General features: G+C 40.3%; 1 protein-coding gene and 1 long non-coding RNA gene across 2 annotated transcripts in view; one reads left to right on the top strand and one right to left on the bottom strand.

Moving 5' to 3' along the window:
- LOC109960017 (uncharacterized) overlaps window positions 1–15,726 on the bottom strand; it is a 53,591-nt gene that overhangs the window by 9,651 nt on the left and 28,214 nt on the right. The window lies entirely within an intron of this gene.
- stk32a (serine/threonine kinase 32A) overlaps window positions 1–15,726 on the top strand; it is a 47,899-nt gene that overhangs the window by 11,460 nt on the left and 20,713 nt on the right. Inside the window, exon 5 of the mRNA XM_020599834.1 lies at window positions 6,489–6,662. Within this exon, the coding sequence (XP_020455490.1) occupies window positions 6,489–6,662 (174 nt within the window). The remainder of the gene's footprint in view (window positions 1–6,488; window positions 6,663–15,726) is intronic.

Here is a 15,726-nt window from a genome sequence, read left to right as displayed (position 1 = left end):
CTTTGTTGAGTTGAAAGAAAAAAGGTTGGCTGGTATTAAAAAAATGCATTTAATTTATGATACCAACCAAAAGAAATGGCAAGGATTTAGGAAATGACATCACCACAAGTCTTCAGTATAGTTTCTATTCTCTTCTTCCACTTTGGTGGCAGAATAATAATGTTCACTGCAAAAATAGCTTCAGTGTATGATAAAGCTTACACAACTAAACCTGCTTTTATATAGGACTACGCTAGGACATGTCATTCCATGATGTCTCCCAAGTCTAACATATTTGAAATGCACAGCTATGATGTAACATGCTATTATAAAGAACACTAGTTATGCAACTGTCAAAAGAAAAGAAGTACATTAACAAAAGTCTGAAGTGTTGCAGAGTAAAAGCGTCACTCACTTACGGGAGATACTTTTTTACTCTTACTAACACATTTCATTTCTATGATGAGCATCATTCAGTGTTACTCTCCATTCATGCTTTTTCTTCATAGAAAACCAAACGGTAATGACATAACGTCCCACAAAGGCAACAGTGACTATTCCCCCAAGCATTTTAAATGGAAAAGGTCTAGTACACCAGCAACGCTGTATCATACTGCGCAGGCACTACAGTCTGCTTACGTACGTATAAGGTACACTTTGAATGAATGGAAGGAGCAAAGAGGAGTGTAATTCTAGACTATAATATGATACGTAAGCAACAGCAAAAAAATTTTTTTACTGTATCCTTGTGTATCTGCAGAATGAGCACATCAGATCCTCATTTTACATTTAACACTGCAGGCATTGCTGAGCACTAGAAATCAGCATGTCAGCGTCTCTAGTATTTGGCCTGATGTCAAGGTGACCTGGTAAATGGAAGATAACAGAGTCAGGGGTGGTAAGAGAAGAAAATATCCTGATCAAGTACTGCTAGTAGCTAAAATGTGGAAGTAAAAATTGGTTAGGTCAAATATTTTAGAATGTAAAAATCTGCTTGCTTGCTAAATTACTGAAATAAGACTTGGATACTGCTTCAGGCACAAGCTAAACATTTACTGTTAAACTGAACATATGAGCATGTTCATTTACTTTGTACATTTTTGTGAGGGCTTTTTACATGTAAGTGCATACATGCACATTGTGCTCAGGGAGTGTTAGACAGACTGATGGGAGCTGTGAGTCAGAGAGAGGTGGTGGGAGATGGGGGCGGGAGACAGGTTGGGGGGCTGTTGGCCTCCATCCGACATGACCCAGTCTGAGAGGTCACCTGGCTCTGTCTGCTTCAGCAAGGGGCTGTGATCAGATGGTGTATGTGCACATGTGTGGGTAGTATGTCTAATCACAGCAGCTGCAATGCCTTGTGCAGTCTTAATTAGCCATTTTATTGCTGAAGTTCACTGGTGTGTTTTTTTTCTGCAGTTGGTATTCAGTAGACTGTGTTAACTAACAAAAATCACTTGACAGTGTAAATTAAAGAGGTTTCATTCATTTACATAAGTAAGAAACAAATTTAGGAAGTACAGGAGCTTTAATGTTATTTCATTTAACTGTGTGGCTTTACATGTCATAGCTGTTATTTTGAATGCGGGAAAGAAAGTATTTTTAAGAACATGTTACCATTAGCTTCTGAGAACTCAAGGTTTCTGGAGATTTCCATTACTGAAGTGGCCTGGGGTGCCTCTGCCTCTAAAAGCTCCATGCAGGATGCTCTCCTGTCAGACTGACTGCCTGGAGGCCACCAAGAGGTCACACTAAAATGCATGTGTACTGGAGCAGAGATAGGCACTGAGAGAATGAGATGGAGTAAGAGAACAAGAGAGAGAAAGGAGGCACGATGCCAAGAAGGCTAATGAAAAGTCGGCACCATTTCAACAAAACGTACAGGTGCTAATCTGCAGTCAGATGGTTGTTCTCTGCTCTCTACCAACAAGCAACAGCTGCTAATGGAAGCTCATTCTTCCTGTTCTGTTGCCATCTGTCTTTTTCAGCCCATTGCAGCTGGAAAACACAATCAAAGCCACTTGACAATGTGCTGTAGTGCTGTTGTCAAAATGGAAAGAGAGCTTACATTTTCCACTCAGTACTTATACACATGTTGCCACTTCCAGAGCCAATTCCAGCCAACATTGGGCGAGAGATGGGTACACTTTGGACATGTCACCAGTCTGTCACTGGGCTGACACAGAAGGAGACACAAAACCTTTCATGCTCATGTTCACGCCAGATATTTAAAACACAGTGTATAGACTGATCATGTTTTCAGTCCTGTTTTTACCATAAAACTACACTCCGTTGGCAGCTTATTGAGTATGTCTAGCTGAGTCAAACAGTAATAAACCCTCCTTCATGAAGGTTATAATGCTCATGTTTTGTTCAAACTGTTTTGGAGAGGTGCTGATTCAAGTGTGCGTTCATTTTGGTAGCTGTACTTTGTGCTGCTGTTGAACTGTATTGTGTTGTTCTGACAGGTGTTTCTATGATTTTGTCCAACTACTGTATACTGTACAACAGTGAGGCTAGGCTAATTAACGGAAACTCATCTCTGAATAATGCGGTACAGGTCAAAGTAGCAGCAGCACAGCAGTCTGCCAAATGAGTGTACATAGTTCCATTTCTATTAATGGTATCTTGGGTAGACTGTACCTGTGACAAACAACTTAATGAGTACCATTTCTAATTCATTTTGACAGCAGTGGCAGCAGGCCAGTGGAGACTTCATTCATATTCAAACACTTTCCAAGCAGCATGTCACCAGAGAGAAAGACAGAGAGGGAGAGCAGACTTGTTTCTAGAAGAAATAAGGATTTTATTGTCATCTGAGACTAATTTACACTCTAAATAGAATGGAGATATTGCTGAAATAGCATAAAATAGAAAGAGCAATTAGCACCAAGTCATTCAGCCCCAGAGGTATGTTGTTGATTTGAAGCTTTAATACAAATAGCTTACTGTATGTATAGCACAAGAAATGAGGATTAAGTGGAATAATGTGCATTTCTGCAGACCAAGTACTGAGAAAAGTAGATTTATTAATTGGTGTTGAAAGCTTTTTTGGTTCTTTTAACCAGTGGAACTCAGAGAGACGAGACGGACCACTTGGATATATAAAAAAACCGTGGTGGTTTATTCAAAGAATCACAGGTAAAATTAACATTACACGTCCAGGTATCTTCCACCTCCAATACTGTGCGCAGGCAGATGAAGAATGAAAAACCCTGAACCACAATAGGCCTATACATTTATCACTTCGGTTGGGCTAGCCCCATACTACACAGGGACGTCAAACCGTGGCGTCACCTGATATGCCAGCTTTACAGCTGACCATAACAATAGTCAAAACATGGAGAGAATCAATGTGTGTGAATGTTGATTAAGTGGTGTGTATCTAAGAACATACAGGACATTCAGGGACATGTCCGGACATTAAGCCTTGGAAGATATTATGATTAAGATTACGGCTAAACATATCATAATAATAACAATAATCCTCCTGCCTGCTGACAATCAAACTTTTTCTATCTAGTTATCCTTGACCCTGTGCACCCTGAAGCTCTTACAAGAGGCTGCGGGGTGGAAGTGAGGACATCATGTCTCTGCATGTTTCAGTAATCAGTGTATAATATATGTGCTTCACTGTGTCTATAACTATAGCAGGCTGTCAACTCTATTTATGGAGGCTTTGTTCCTGAGCAAACATGTGACAGATTGCCATCAGTCAGTCTTGTTTGCTCAGAAGACAGAACAACTTCCCCCGACAGTGATGGCTAAGCCCTTTTAGCTTTCACCACCTTGGCTTTCTGATGCAAAGACTCGCGGGACAGAAAACATGGAAACCTCAGCCAAGCATGAGAGCTGGTTTTCTACTCTATTAAACCGGTTTTACAGAGGCCTCAAATGTACTATTGATTGTTTTAATTGACCTGCTGTCCTTCCTTACCACCAATCTAAAGCCAGGAAATTTTATTTTCTCATAGCACTGACAGGGGGTGTTTTCCAAAGTGAAAATACTGTAGTCCAAAGAAAATGATCAGTGAAGAACCAGAGGCAGTTTGGTACGGCTGAGAAGCAACTTTTGGTCAGTGCAGATCAACAAAGAAACATTCGGCACAGGAATTAAAGTTTGTGGAGAGAGAGAGGGTTACTCAGCAATAGGTGAGGGAGGTCCTGACCATCTATGAACTCAGTCAGAGATGTGTCTTTCCCACAGACTACAAATCCCATACCAAAGTGAAGCACTACTTTGATATTTAGGAGAAGGTGATGTTAATATGATGCCTGTTTGATCTGTGCTTCTCCCTTCCATCTAACAGCAGCAGCTGGAACTTTTCAAGTCTTTCTAGAATCCTCATGTTACCTTTCAAGTAATTTTGTCTTCTCATTCATAAAACTCTATTTTTGCATTACAATATGCGACTGTTGAGTCATAGGATATTTTACATTTAGAAAAGGTATCTCTCATTTTGACAAGATGTGTGCGTGTACATCTTTGTGTGGCTCTTTGTGACATTGTGCGCATCTTTAGCACGGGCACCTCACAGATAGTCTTTCCACACTTTGAGGCCACTGACAATCAGATGTTAAGTGGTCTCAGCATTATCTGAGCCTTGTCAGACAGTTTGGAGTCAGCTCAATCAATCCCCCATCTATCCACCGCAGAAAAGCACCACCTCCAGATTATTGGAGGAGGACCCCGAGGGAGAGAGTTCACCAGCGTGGCAGAAAAAAAACTATCCTTCAGGTTTTTAGAGAGAAATATCTGCCAGCAGAAACCCCTAGTCAACAATGAAACCACTCGGAAGTGGTCAGTGAAATTGAAGCCTATTTATTTCAGATAGGGAACAAGCTGAAGGATTTAAGAAGGGCAGTGGACTTCACCAGTTTTATGGAAAATCTCAACTTGCAGATGTAGGATGTTGTGCTGCACACAGTACCCAGAACAACACTAAGTAAACCAGGAAATTTTGGCTGCTGCATTTTTATATCATGTTTGCATAAATTACTTTCTTGTGGGAGAGAAACTAATTAGCTCATCGTTTAGAAGTGTGAAAAAGTGTGGCCCCGGTGGCATGAACGGCATATAAAATCTGTTCTAGTGTCTTCTTTGGTGATGCAGACTAATAGAAGCTTGCTGTGTTTGTGAGTGGTGGATGAAAGGATGAACAGATGGATGAACACAAATGACATCCCCACCCAGAACATCCTTCACACACAGGGCACTGAGGAATATGCAAAACCATATACTGTATGTATCAAAAACAACATAAACAAGCACCGTTGAGCAGAGAAAAAAAAACATTTCAACTTATTTAAATCAGATGTTTTTCATTCATGAAAAAGAAAGCGATATGTTTGGCACTTTCCCTGCTGAAGACCATCGAACACACTTCACTTCTTCACTTTTCCTTGCCAAATCTGGCATAAAGAACATTTAACAGGTGTACCGGTCCGCTTTAATGAAGACCCTCACCAGACTCATTAAAAATCTGCTCACCCTAAAGCAAGGCAGAAGCACAGTGGGGGAGCTTTCTGAGTAAACCATGCTAATGAGTAGATGCAGAATTCTGCTTTGTTATCAAGCTATAATTATAGATTTTCTTACCATGATTGGTGCTGGACTATACAAATGCTCAATAACACTAATGTGAACGTCACAGTAATCTGTTTGTTGATCACTAATGTAATCTAATGTTTCCTCTGTGTTGACTGTCCTCATTTGTTTTTGTTGACTTTTACTTAGTTTTGCTCTTCTTTCAATCATAATTTGCATTTATAACATCATTATTATTAATCTAATGTCAGGTAATAAATATGGGCTTGAAAACCTAACTTTTGTAGTTCATTTAATGTAGTCTCTGTTGGTATAAACACTTATAGTAAGTATTAAAAAGCCAAAGAAGGAAGAGAAAAAGTTTCTGGGCACTTTATAAAAAAGCTACATCCTATCAAATTGCTGGTGTCTTTTCAAGTTGTCAAAACTGTGTTACCTGTCTCCTAACTGTCATAGCCACTTCGGTGCAAGATGATAAAGGATTTTCTTAGCTAGTTAGCCTTGAAAACATTATAATGGGTATTGCCTCAGGGATGGCTCAGCCAATCTGTAGGTGCTCCACCTACAATGTGAAAAAGTATGATGAGTGTTTCGTCTGCCTGGTTAAAGTCATAATGTGCAGCAGCATTAGACCCTGAGAGACTATGTTCATCTTTCAGGAACCCTTCTTGTGTACTGTCACAACTTCCTCTTCTCACCCCTCATTTCCTCTTTCCTTCTCTTCTCCTGTAACCACCACTTGCCTTCCCCTCTGCTGCTTAACTCCCCCACCCATTTCTCATCCTTTCCATCACCACTCTTATTTATACTTTCATTTCTGATTTCTTAAGCCTCTCCATGTCACTCTCTTCCGTACACCGCTCTTGTATGCATCAACCCAACTCCCATCCCTCTCTTTTCCAAATCTCATGGTGTGTCTCTGTCTTTGTCGGTCCTCACTCCTGCCTCCTTTATCTTGCAGGTATTCCTTCCAGGATGAGGAGGACATGTTTATGGTAGTGGACCTGCTTCTGGGAGGAGACCTACGCTACCACCTCCAGCAGAACGTTCACTTCTCAGAGAGCACTGTCAAACTCTACATCTGTGAATTGGCCCTGGCCCTAGGATACCTCAGCACCAAGCACATAATACACAGGTGAGTTGTATCCTCATAAAAGAGGACTTGCTGCCCCCTGTTCTGTACAAATAAAATCAAAGAAATTGCTTATGACTGGCTACTCCATTATTTCTTTTACTGCTCCAGTACTTTTCCACCTCCTATTTCTCTCCCTTGTTTTTCCACCACCCACAAACATTAAGTACCAGTGTTCTTTTCTCCTTGGCTGTTCGCTTCCATATTATTTTCTAATATGACTGCTCCACCACGGTGCAGGAAGGTCAAGCTATCTTGACATGAAGGCTACACCTGACAAAACAGCTTACTGTGAGCTGCAGACTATGGTCATCATGAAATGCACCAATTCTGCCTATGCTGCTGTGTCAATACCTTATTTAATTTGTAAAGTACAGGTTAAGTGCCTTTTAGGCATAAATATCTGCTGCTATGGCAGAATCACAGACTTGCAAGGCCAACAAAGACATGGCAACGGTCCAGTGTTATTAGTTTTAAGACAGTGAGGTGATTCAGGGCTTGGGATAGCCTGCTACAGCCATCAGTGCTGCCAAAATACTCTGAATACACTGAGTGAAAGAAGAAGTTAAAAACCATCTACATGAGGCGCTAACCCGTTAAGACCTCCTTACTTACAACATTCGTAAATGTACAGGGACAATGCAGATAACATACTGTTACATAATGTGGCAAAACAGTATGACACTGCTAAACTACAGACAAGTCAAAACAGATCATCAGCGTGGGTGATTGCACAAAGCAAAGGACTCAGGAGTCCAGATTTGCCACATATGTTCCATGTGTGGTTCATTTACCTCAGTGGCAGAGAAAAATATACTGTAGACCTGCATTTGAAATCAGTATATCAGAGACCTTTCTTTATGTTCCCTGTTAATGCAAACTCAAAACTTCCTCCAAATTCTTTTGTTAAATTTAACATAATGTTGACAATAAAAAACAAATTTTTAGCACGGACAACCTGAGCATTGCAGGAGTGGTACTTTTGTCCAATCTCTGCCGTACTTAGGATGAACATGTTTCATGCTCCCCGGATCATGACTGATAGGAAATTTCACTGCAATGCAGAGCAGAGACTTATCAACACCTTCAGATAACAAATTAAGCTATTTAACTTAAAGCCGACTACTTGCTCTTGTCCACACCCTTAGACTACTACAGGAAACAGAGAGAGAGGCAACGGAATGATTTAATAATTTGCCTATTCATTCAGTCTGCTGAGGGATATGAATATTTAAATTATGTTTTCTATTTTAGTGCCAGAGAGGACAGACTTGCCACTTCATGTGCAGGTGTTGAGGTGTTTGTTCAGATGGAATCAACGTCTTTTCGATCTGCATTCATTAGCTTCAAATAGGAAGAGGAGCTGAAAGTAACTCTAAGCTCATCTCTGTGGAAATTGAACACATAATTTCCTCCCTCAGATGTGGATGTGCTGACTTTGGTACAGCAAGTGAATGTGCTCAAAGCGTTCAGAACGCGTGTGTGCATGCACCTGTGTATACTGTATGTGTGTATGCAGAATGTACACATTCTCCTTCCGTTGGTCTTTGATGATTTTGATGATAATGAGGGGAGTAATGATGATAATCACATTAATCGCATGCAACATGATGATATGGAAATCATGTTATCTAAGTTTAATCATGACTACTAGATGATTGGCATTGGTTTAGTTCAGAGTCTCACTGAGATAAAGATTTCCTTTGTATATTATTGTTATTATATTCCCTCAGGAGGAATGACTGTCTCTAACTTTTTATTTCATTAAGGTTCATTGTACTAGAAACCAGCACAGTTGGTATGAGGGACTATTAAAGCTAACCTATTCTGTGATAAGAGGTGTGTGGTCATTCATTTTGCACTCAGCTACTATCTTAGAAACTTAGCACTATCACGATGCTAGCACCTTCTAGATGTCAGTGAAGATTGTACAACAGATGTTTCTGTGTTTAGCATTGCTAATTATTTTTAGCAATGAGCTCTTGCACTGTATGGTTGAGCAATCTCGGGGGAGTGGAGACAGAGTAGCCATGACGTTAACAACGGTGGTTCAGCTCATTTCAGATACTCTCAAGAGTCTGGATGGAAAATAAAAGGGAGGGCAATGTCATTATGGGACATGCAGGACATGATGCAAGGTGTCAGGTTAATTTAATTCCACTGTGTTATTAAATGGAACAGATTTTACCTGAAATCCAAAAAGTGTTTCTAATACTTATACTGCTTGATCATATGTTAATGTTGGAGGTAAGGTTATACACCAACATCATTTTAAAGTTGAATAATCATTTAGATTTAGATAGTGTAGAAACACTGGGGCGTCATGGTAATGAAGTGAAACAAGGCAAGTGCTCAGATGAACAGGTTTAAACACTTAAGTCCATCTGAAAAGTTTATATTTATTTATACAACTGAAAGATTTTGATGAATGTGAAGGTTGGTTCAAAACTTGTTTAAATGTCTGACATATCATGACATAATGTGTCACGAGAGTCCTCTCCTGGTCTTGTTTATGGTGGGGAAACATATTTCTATGAAACAAGTGAGTACTTGCATTTCAGCAAATGATCAACCTAAGCAGTGTCATATATGGCTCAGCCTAATTCAGGGTTGGGTAGTCAGTGTTCTAGCCCTAAGCTCTCTGAGGAGTCTGAGGAGTTTGAATTATTATCAACAGAATGAGTCACAATTAGAGACATCTTTAGAGACTTGATGAGTTTCTCCAAACAAGTGAAAGGATAAATGGCAAGTGTGTGGCAGGGGAAGGCATATCGTGTGCGTGTGTTTGTGTGTTGGCAGGGGAAGGCATATCTTGTCCGTGTGTTTGTGTTCTGTGCCTGTGGAAGCTGTGCATATACATTTACTGCACCTCAACACAGCCTCTTTGACATCATCAACACTTATCTGTAGCTGAATCCTCAGGTGCATTTTGGTGCTTCTTGGAATACTTGTAATGGAAAGACTTACATACTGTCAGCCAGCAGATGCTTTTAATGAGTCAGTATACCTCCATTTCATTTGGGAGATACACTGCCCATTACGGCTGTTAAAGGAGTAATTGTTTGACTCTCTTGTCTTCTGTCAGTATACCTCAATTTACAGTTAAGGTGAATCATAGCTGTACCTGAATCTCACACTTTTTGAACAATAATGTTCTGCAGGAAGCTGAGACAGTCTTTGAAACAAATTCTCAGTAATAAAAACTGTAGGAAATGAATATTAAATGAGCAAAACAAAGCAGTTCTAAGATAATCTTCAATAAGATATGATACTTTGCTATTGCAAAGTGTGCTCTTTTATAAATGACTTCATATAAAGTACATGCTTGTCACATGTATTTTGCTATTATATCTGTACAAAGGGGGAAAGCATGCAATTAATGTGTTGATAGGTTTTAAAGAGCAGACAATTCTTCCTCACAAACAAGCTGGGAAAGTGAGAACACACTGAGACTTACTAACATTGTGCCATCTATCTATTCAGTTTCTGTTTCTTATCAAATGAAGTGTCTGGAGACCCAGCTGTTGCAGCGGAGAACCTATTTCAGCCAAGGAGAATTCTCTTTTGCAAGCTCTGATCTCTTTTCCACATCTCTTCTCCTCTGCCTGCCATCTCTCTCTCTCTCAGACACTCACGCTATAGGATACCTTTCCCTCATAATCTCTCTCAGTATCACTGCCCCATTTTTTTCCCTTTTGTACTATTTTCTCTCTCTACTGTACTTTCATTTCTTTCCTGTACTCTCCTCATCCTCTTTCCTTGAGGGAGTGGTACAAAGCAGAACTCTGATTTAAATCATTCATTTGTTCCTTCATTCCCCTCTCCCCCCAGAGGCCTCTTTCCAAGCTGCCAAAAGGGAATATGGTCTTAATTCACCCATCTGGTTAACTGAAAAACAGTTTCAGTGGATTGTCTCATGGATGTTTCTTAAAATGAAGGCATATATATATAGTACTGCCAATTGAATGGTAGCAGATTAAGTTATTACTTTTACCTTCCATCAGCTGCTTGAAATGGGAGTGTTTGTCATGTCTTCAAGTGAAGTATTCTTTATGCATGGGGTGTGTTAATGTTTTATCTCCTAGCAGAAGACAAAAAAAGAAAAGCCATGTGGGGGGAGAAGGGGGCCGGGAGGAAATATAAGATCATATTTCATAAAATCAGATCAAGGTGGCAGCTGGTGCCAGCTCTCTCGTTTCCACCACAAAATGGTGAATTGAGCATTATCATTGCTGAAAATCTCCCACAGCTCAACCCAACTCACAACAGCAGATTAGCCAGTGGGAGGAGGTTTGTGCTCTGAACATTAGAGAATGTTTACCTTCAAGTAGGCTCCAAAAAGATCATTAATTGCCTGCCTGTTTATTTAACTCATGTGTCTGCCTGTAGGAGAAAGGAGGATGGAGATTTTGGTAGATAGCATTGTATTGATGCATTCAGAAAGGCAGGCTGGGAGGTAAAGGCAGAGACAGAGAGTCATAGAGCCAGGCAGAGAGGATGTGGAGAGCTACCACTGAATGTTACTGACTCAGTGAATTATTCATCACTGGTAATTGTGATGCGAGTTTGGCCTTGTTTTTTTTTTTAAGTGCAGACTGGCTGCTTTCTGAGACAACAATTTCCATCTCCCAAAAAATCTGTTTCAAATTAGAATGGAGGCTTGTCAAGCCCAACTTTGTCAAGTAGTTGCACTCATTACGTGTTAATGAATACAGAACATTTCTCAGCACTAGAGTTTCTACTGTTGTATACAGAGGTAATGTTTACTCGTGATTAAATGCAGCGACAGACACACACACTTGCATACACTCACACTTGTCAGAGTCGCTTTAAAGAACAAAGTGGGAGTGAGAGACTCAGCAGTGAGGTGGGTTGAAGCTGTTAGCCTCTATGGGTCTAGTTGGGCTTTGAGTTCATGTTCAAAGGCAGCAGTTGCATGACTCAGTCTTCGCTGGCTGGTGGGCATGGGTACTCAGAGCTGAGGGCTTCTGACTTTGTGTGAATGCTTGCCTACTTCTGTGTATTGCTGTGTTCATGTACTGTATGTGTGGACTGCTTACTTTGAGTATGTGATGTAACTGAGCCGTGGGGTTTCTGGGGCTTCCAGAGCTTTTCCCTCCTCCTTTGTGACAGAGAGGGAGAGACACAATCTCCAGCAGCTTTCTGATTTTATTCTGGTGTGGAGAAGAGACCTACTAAAGCTGCAGAACCATGAAAGAGCCTCAGACTAAAATGCCAGCAATGCATTGCCCAGAAAACCAGTAACAGCAGTTTCACTATAGCAGCTACAGGGTTTTTTTTTAAGACATGGAATTTAAGTAGAAAACAACTAAATTAAAGTATAAGGTTGAGAACAAGCCATCCATTTTTTATTTTAGCCACAGTCAAATGTATGACATAATACAACGACAGCTTCTCAAATCAGGGGCTACACATTTATCAGCATACTGTACATGTCCTGCTGCTTTCACAGCTGAGACCAACAGATGCTGCAAAAATCACTCATATTGATTTATTGATAGGGGCAGATTGTTTAATGCCGATTTAAAGGCATCTACTGACTGGGAAGTAGGCAACAGGTTTGTAAATTCCAGTTTATTTCTAAATAATTTCCTAAGAAGTTCCCTGGAAGGAACCATATAATTTGGCACTGATTATAGGTAAATTTAGAGTGATCAGTTGGTACAGTTCCAGTTATTTCTAAATGCCAAGCTAGCACAAACTCGAGGCTTTTATTCAGAGGACAAAAGATGAGCTGCATATGTAAAACGTTAAATTTGTCTACCAACAGCCACCCAATTCAGCATAAATTAAGAATATCATTTCAAATAATTAATAAATGAACAATATTAATTGAGGTTTACATTGAGCAGTTTCTTTTATTGAAATTCATCCGAAAGCCATTAATAAACTCAGCACAACTCAGTAGAATACCTAAAATTGTTAATAACAAACTACATGGATCTTTATTGGGAAACTTTCGAAATTATTAGGAAATAGATCTGTAAAATAAAATGTTGCTGGGAAGTAAAATGATTTTAAAAAAAAAACAAACATTTTAAGCATTATTCTTTTATTTTTGCTGTTCCGACCAAAAAGGCAGCAGATCGACATTGTGTCAGAAAGTGGCGTGGTTCTGAGACGTCTACAACACACATTTTCTCCCAAAACACCAACAACTCATTTGTGTTGCCTCCCAGCTGCTGTGCAATCTGAGCTTGGCACCAAATACCACAAAGATGCGCAAAGTGTATTTCAAAGCCTGCTGAAGTGCTGTCAGCTGGCTGCTTACACTGGTCGTTGTGCTGCCATAAAAATAGTGCCCAAGGTGTCTTGGTGTTACTGATTACCTGGCACGCTCATCAGAACATTCCCTGGGTGCTCGTACTACTTCACATTTTAGGGAAAAGTGTCTTACTTTACTGATGTATGTCTGGTTTTATTTGGCCTTGGCAAACTGTCTCCATGGAAGCATGTGTATGCTTTGTGAGCTCTTTCTGTGATCTGTGTGGCTGCATCTCCTAAGTATGTGTATGAGTAAGTCTCAGGTGTGTTGTCCCGCTCCAGTATCAGTGCAGTATCATATGATCAGGTACAGGGTTCAGTTACCCATCCACCTTTGACAGCAGGCTGTAATGAGGCCATTATATCCTGCTAATAGCTTGTAGGGCCAGTCAACCAAGAGAAAAGCCAAGGGGATCAGCTTACACCAACATCTCCTAGCCCTTCATCCCTGTCTTCTCTGAGATGGGCCCCAAATCTTTACCTTCAGTCTTCCCTTTTACACTACTTACTATACTCATTACCTCTCCATCTTCATTACTATATTTTCTCCCTTCTTTCTCTTTTTGGCCCAAGTCAACTCATTGGCTTTTCAATTTATTTTCCCAAGTTATCTTCATAGAATAGCACTATATGTTCTATTTTCTCCACAACTGTCACTAGTCTCACTCTCCCAATTCATTCTCATAGATCTTTTTTTTTATCTCTCTTACCTCAGTAAATGTTTGCCCTCTCCCTCCCAGTCTGACCCATGCATTTCAAACTGTTAACAATCTGGGAGCTGTGCACCTAAAAGAGCTACAATTTCATGTTCTACTGCAATGACAAAGAATGACTGATGATTACAAATTGCTCCCTCCTAGCTCAGCGATCGTCAGCACACGGTGCAGGCTCTGAGTTTAGAAGCTGAAGTAATGCAGCTGTACTAAATCCAGGTGCACACACAGTCACACTCCTACAAGTTTACTGATTTGAGGATTTCCCAACGTTATTTTTTTTAATTCTTTTGTCATATTTCATCTGACTCAGATGACAGTGGAGCGATGGTTGCATCTTATATGCATTTTTGTTGTGTCACAGCTCAAAGCTTTCAATTCAAAGTGGATATCAGCACTGCTCTCTCCCTAGACATCATCATTAGAGCTGTCTCACCTCCTTTTCACATTCGTTGGTATCCGATGGGTAATTTAGTAATGTCCGTTTTCATGAAAGGAAACTTTTATTTAATTCATGGATCATTAAACTCAAAGCAAAAGTGAAACCTTAAGTATTGATTGTAATTGTATTGTATTGTATTGTATTGTATGTCTCTGCGGTTCATAATATATACCATACCATACCATACCATACCAACTTTATTTATAAAGCACTGAAACAACGATTTCTGGCCAATCCCGGCCAGCAATTGGGCGAAGGCAGGGTACACCCTGGACAGGTCGCCAATCCATCGCAGGGAGACATCAGTCAATACAGATAAAATCAACACAAAAATAAGATATCAATCAATACATATAAGATTCGCTAAGATCACACCAATAAATAGAATGAAAACGCCATCAAGAATAAATGAGTTTTCAAAAGGGACTTAAAAACCGGCAAAGAAGAGGCTTGTCTAATGGGCAGCGGTAAATCGTTCCATAATTTGGAAGCAGCAGTCGCAAGGGCATGATCGCCTCTAAGCTTGTGCTTTGTTCTGGGCACACTCAAAAGAAACTGATTGGTAGATCTCAGGGAACGTGTAGGTGTATGCCAGTGAAGCAAGTCAGATAAATAGGGAGGTGCGAGGCCATGGAGGGATTTAAAAGCAAATAATAAAATTTTGCAGTGGATCCTAAAACGGACAGGAAACCAGTGCAAGGAAGCCAAGACTGCAGAAATGTGTTCATATTTACGTGTGCCTGTTAAAAGATGTGCTGCAGCATTTTGGACCATCTGGAGGTGAGCGATAGAGGACTCGCTAATCCCCAGATACAGTGCACTGCAGTAATCCAGTTGGGTGGTTATAAAAGCATGAATCAGTGTCTCAAAGAGCTGTCTGCAGACCATTGATTTTACTTTGGCCAACTGCCTGAACTGAAAAAAAAACTAAATTTTACAACAGCTGCAATTTGGCAATCGAATTTTAGACCGGGGTCCATCTTAACCCCCAGGTTTGAAATATTTTTCTTGTTATATTGAGTTAAAAAGCCCAAGTCAATGGAGGGAGACCCAACAGTATCACCGAACACCATCACCTCAGTCTTCTCTTCATTCAGCTTCAAAAAATTAAGAGCAAGCCAAGATTTAATATCCTCAAAACATTCAAGCAGTGGCCTAACACAAGAATTTGTCTTTGTGACTGGTAAATAGAGCTGGCTATCATCTGCGTAGCAATGAAAGGAAATACCGTGTTTCCTAAGTATAGAACCAAGTGGGAAAAGGTAGAGAGAAAAAAGAAGGGGTCCAAGGACCGAGCCTTGTGGAACCCCATACAAAAGGGGCGCAGAGGAAGACATAGCAGCACCAAGCTTCACACAGAAGGTTCGATCCTTAAGGTAAGACCGAAACCATTCTAGAGCTATGCCTCGAATACCCACCCAGTGCTCTAAATGAGAAATAAGTATGTTGTGATCTACTGTATCAAAATCAGCAGTTAAATCAAGGAGCACTAGGACGACACAGTTCCCTGAGTCGGTGGCAAGAAAAATATCATTTAAAACTTTCACCAAAGCAGATTCAGTACTGTGCAGGGTATATATTGACTACTGTAGTACAAAGCCCCCTATTTATAAAGGCTTGGGTTAAT

The sequence above is a fragment of the Monopterus albus genome, unplaced genomic scaffold (assembly GCF_001952655.1).
Source record: "Monopterus albus unplaced genomic scaffold, M_albus_1.0 scaffold42.1, whole genome shotgun sequence".
In the NCBI taxonomy this organism is placed as follows: Eukaryota; Metazoa; Chordata; class Actinopteri; order Synbranchiformes; family Synbranchidae; genus Monopterus; species Monopterus albus.
This window is presented reverse-complemented; position numbering and strand designations above follow the sequence as displayed.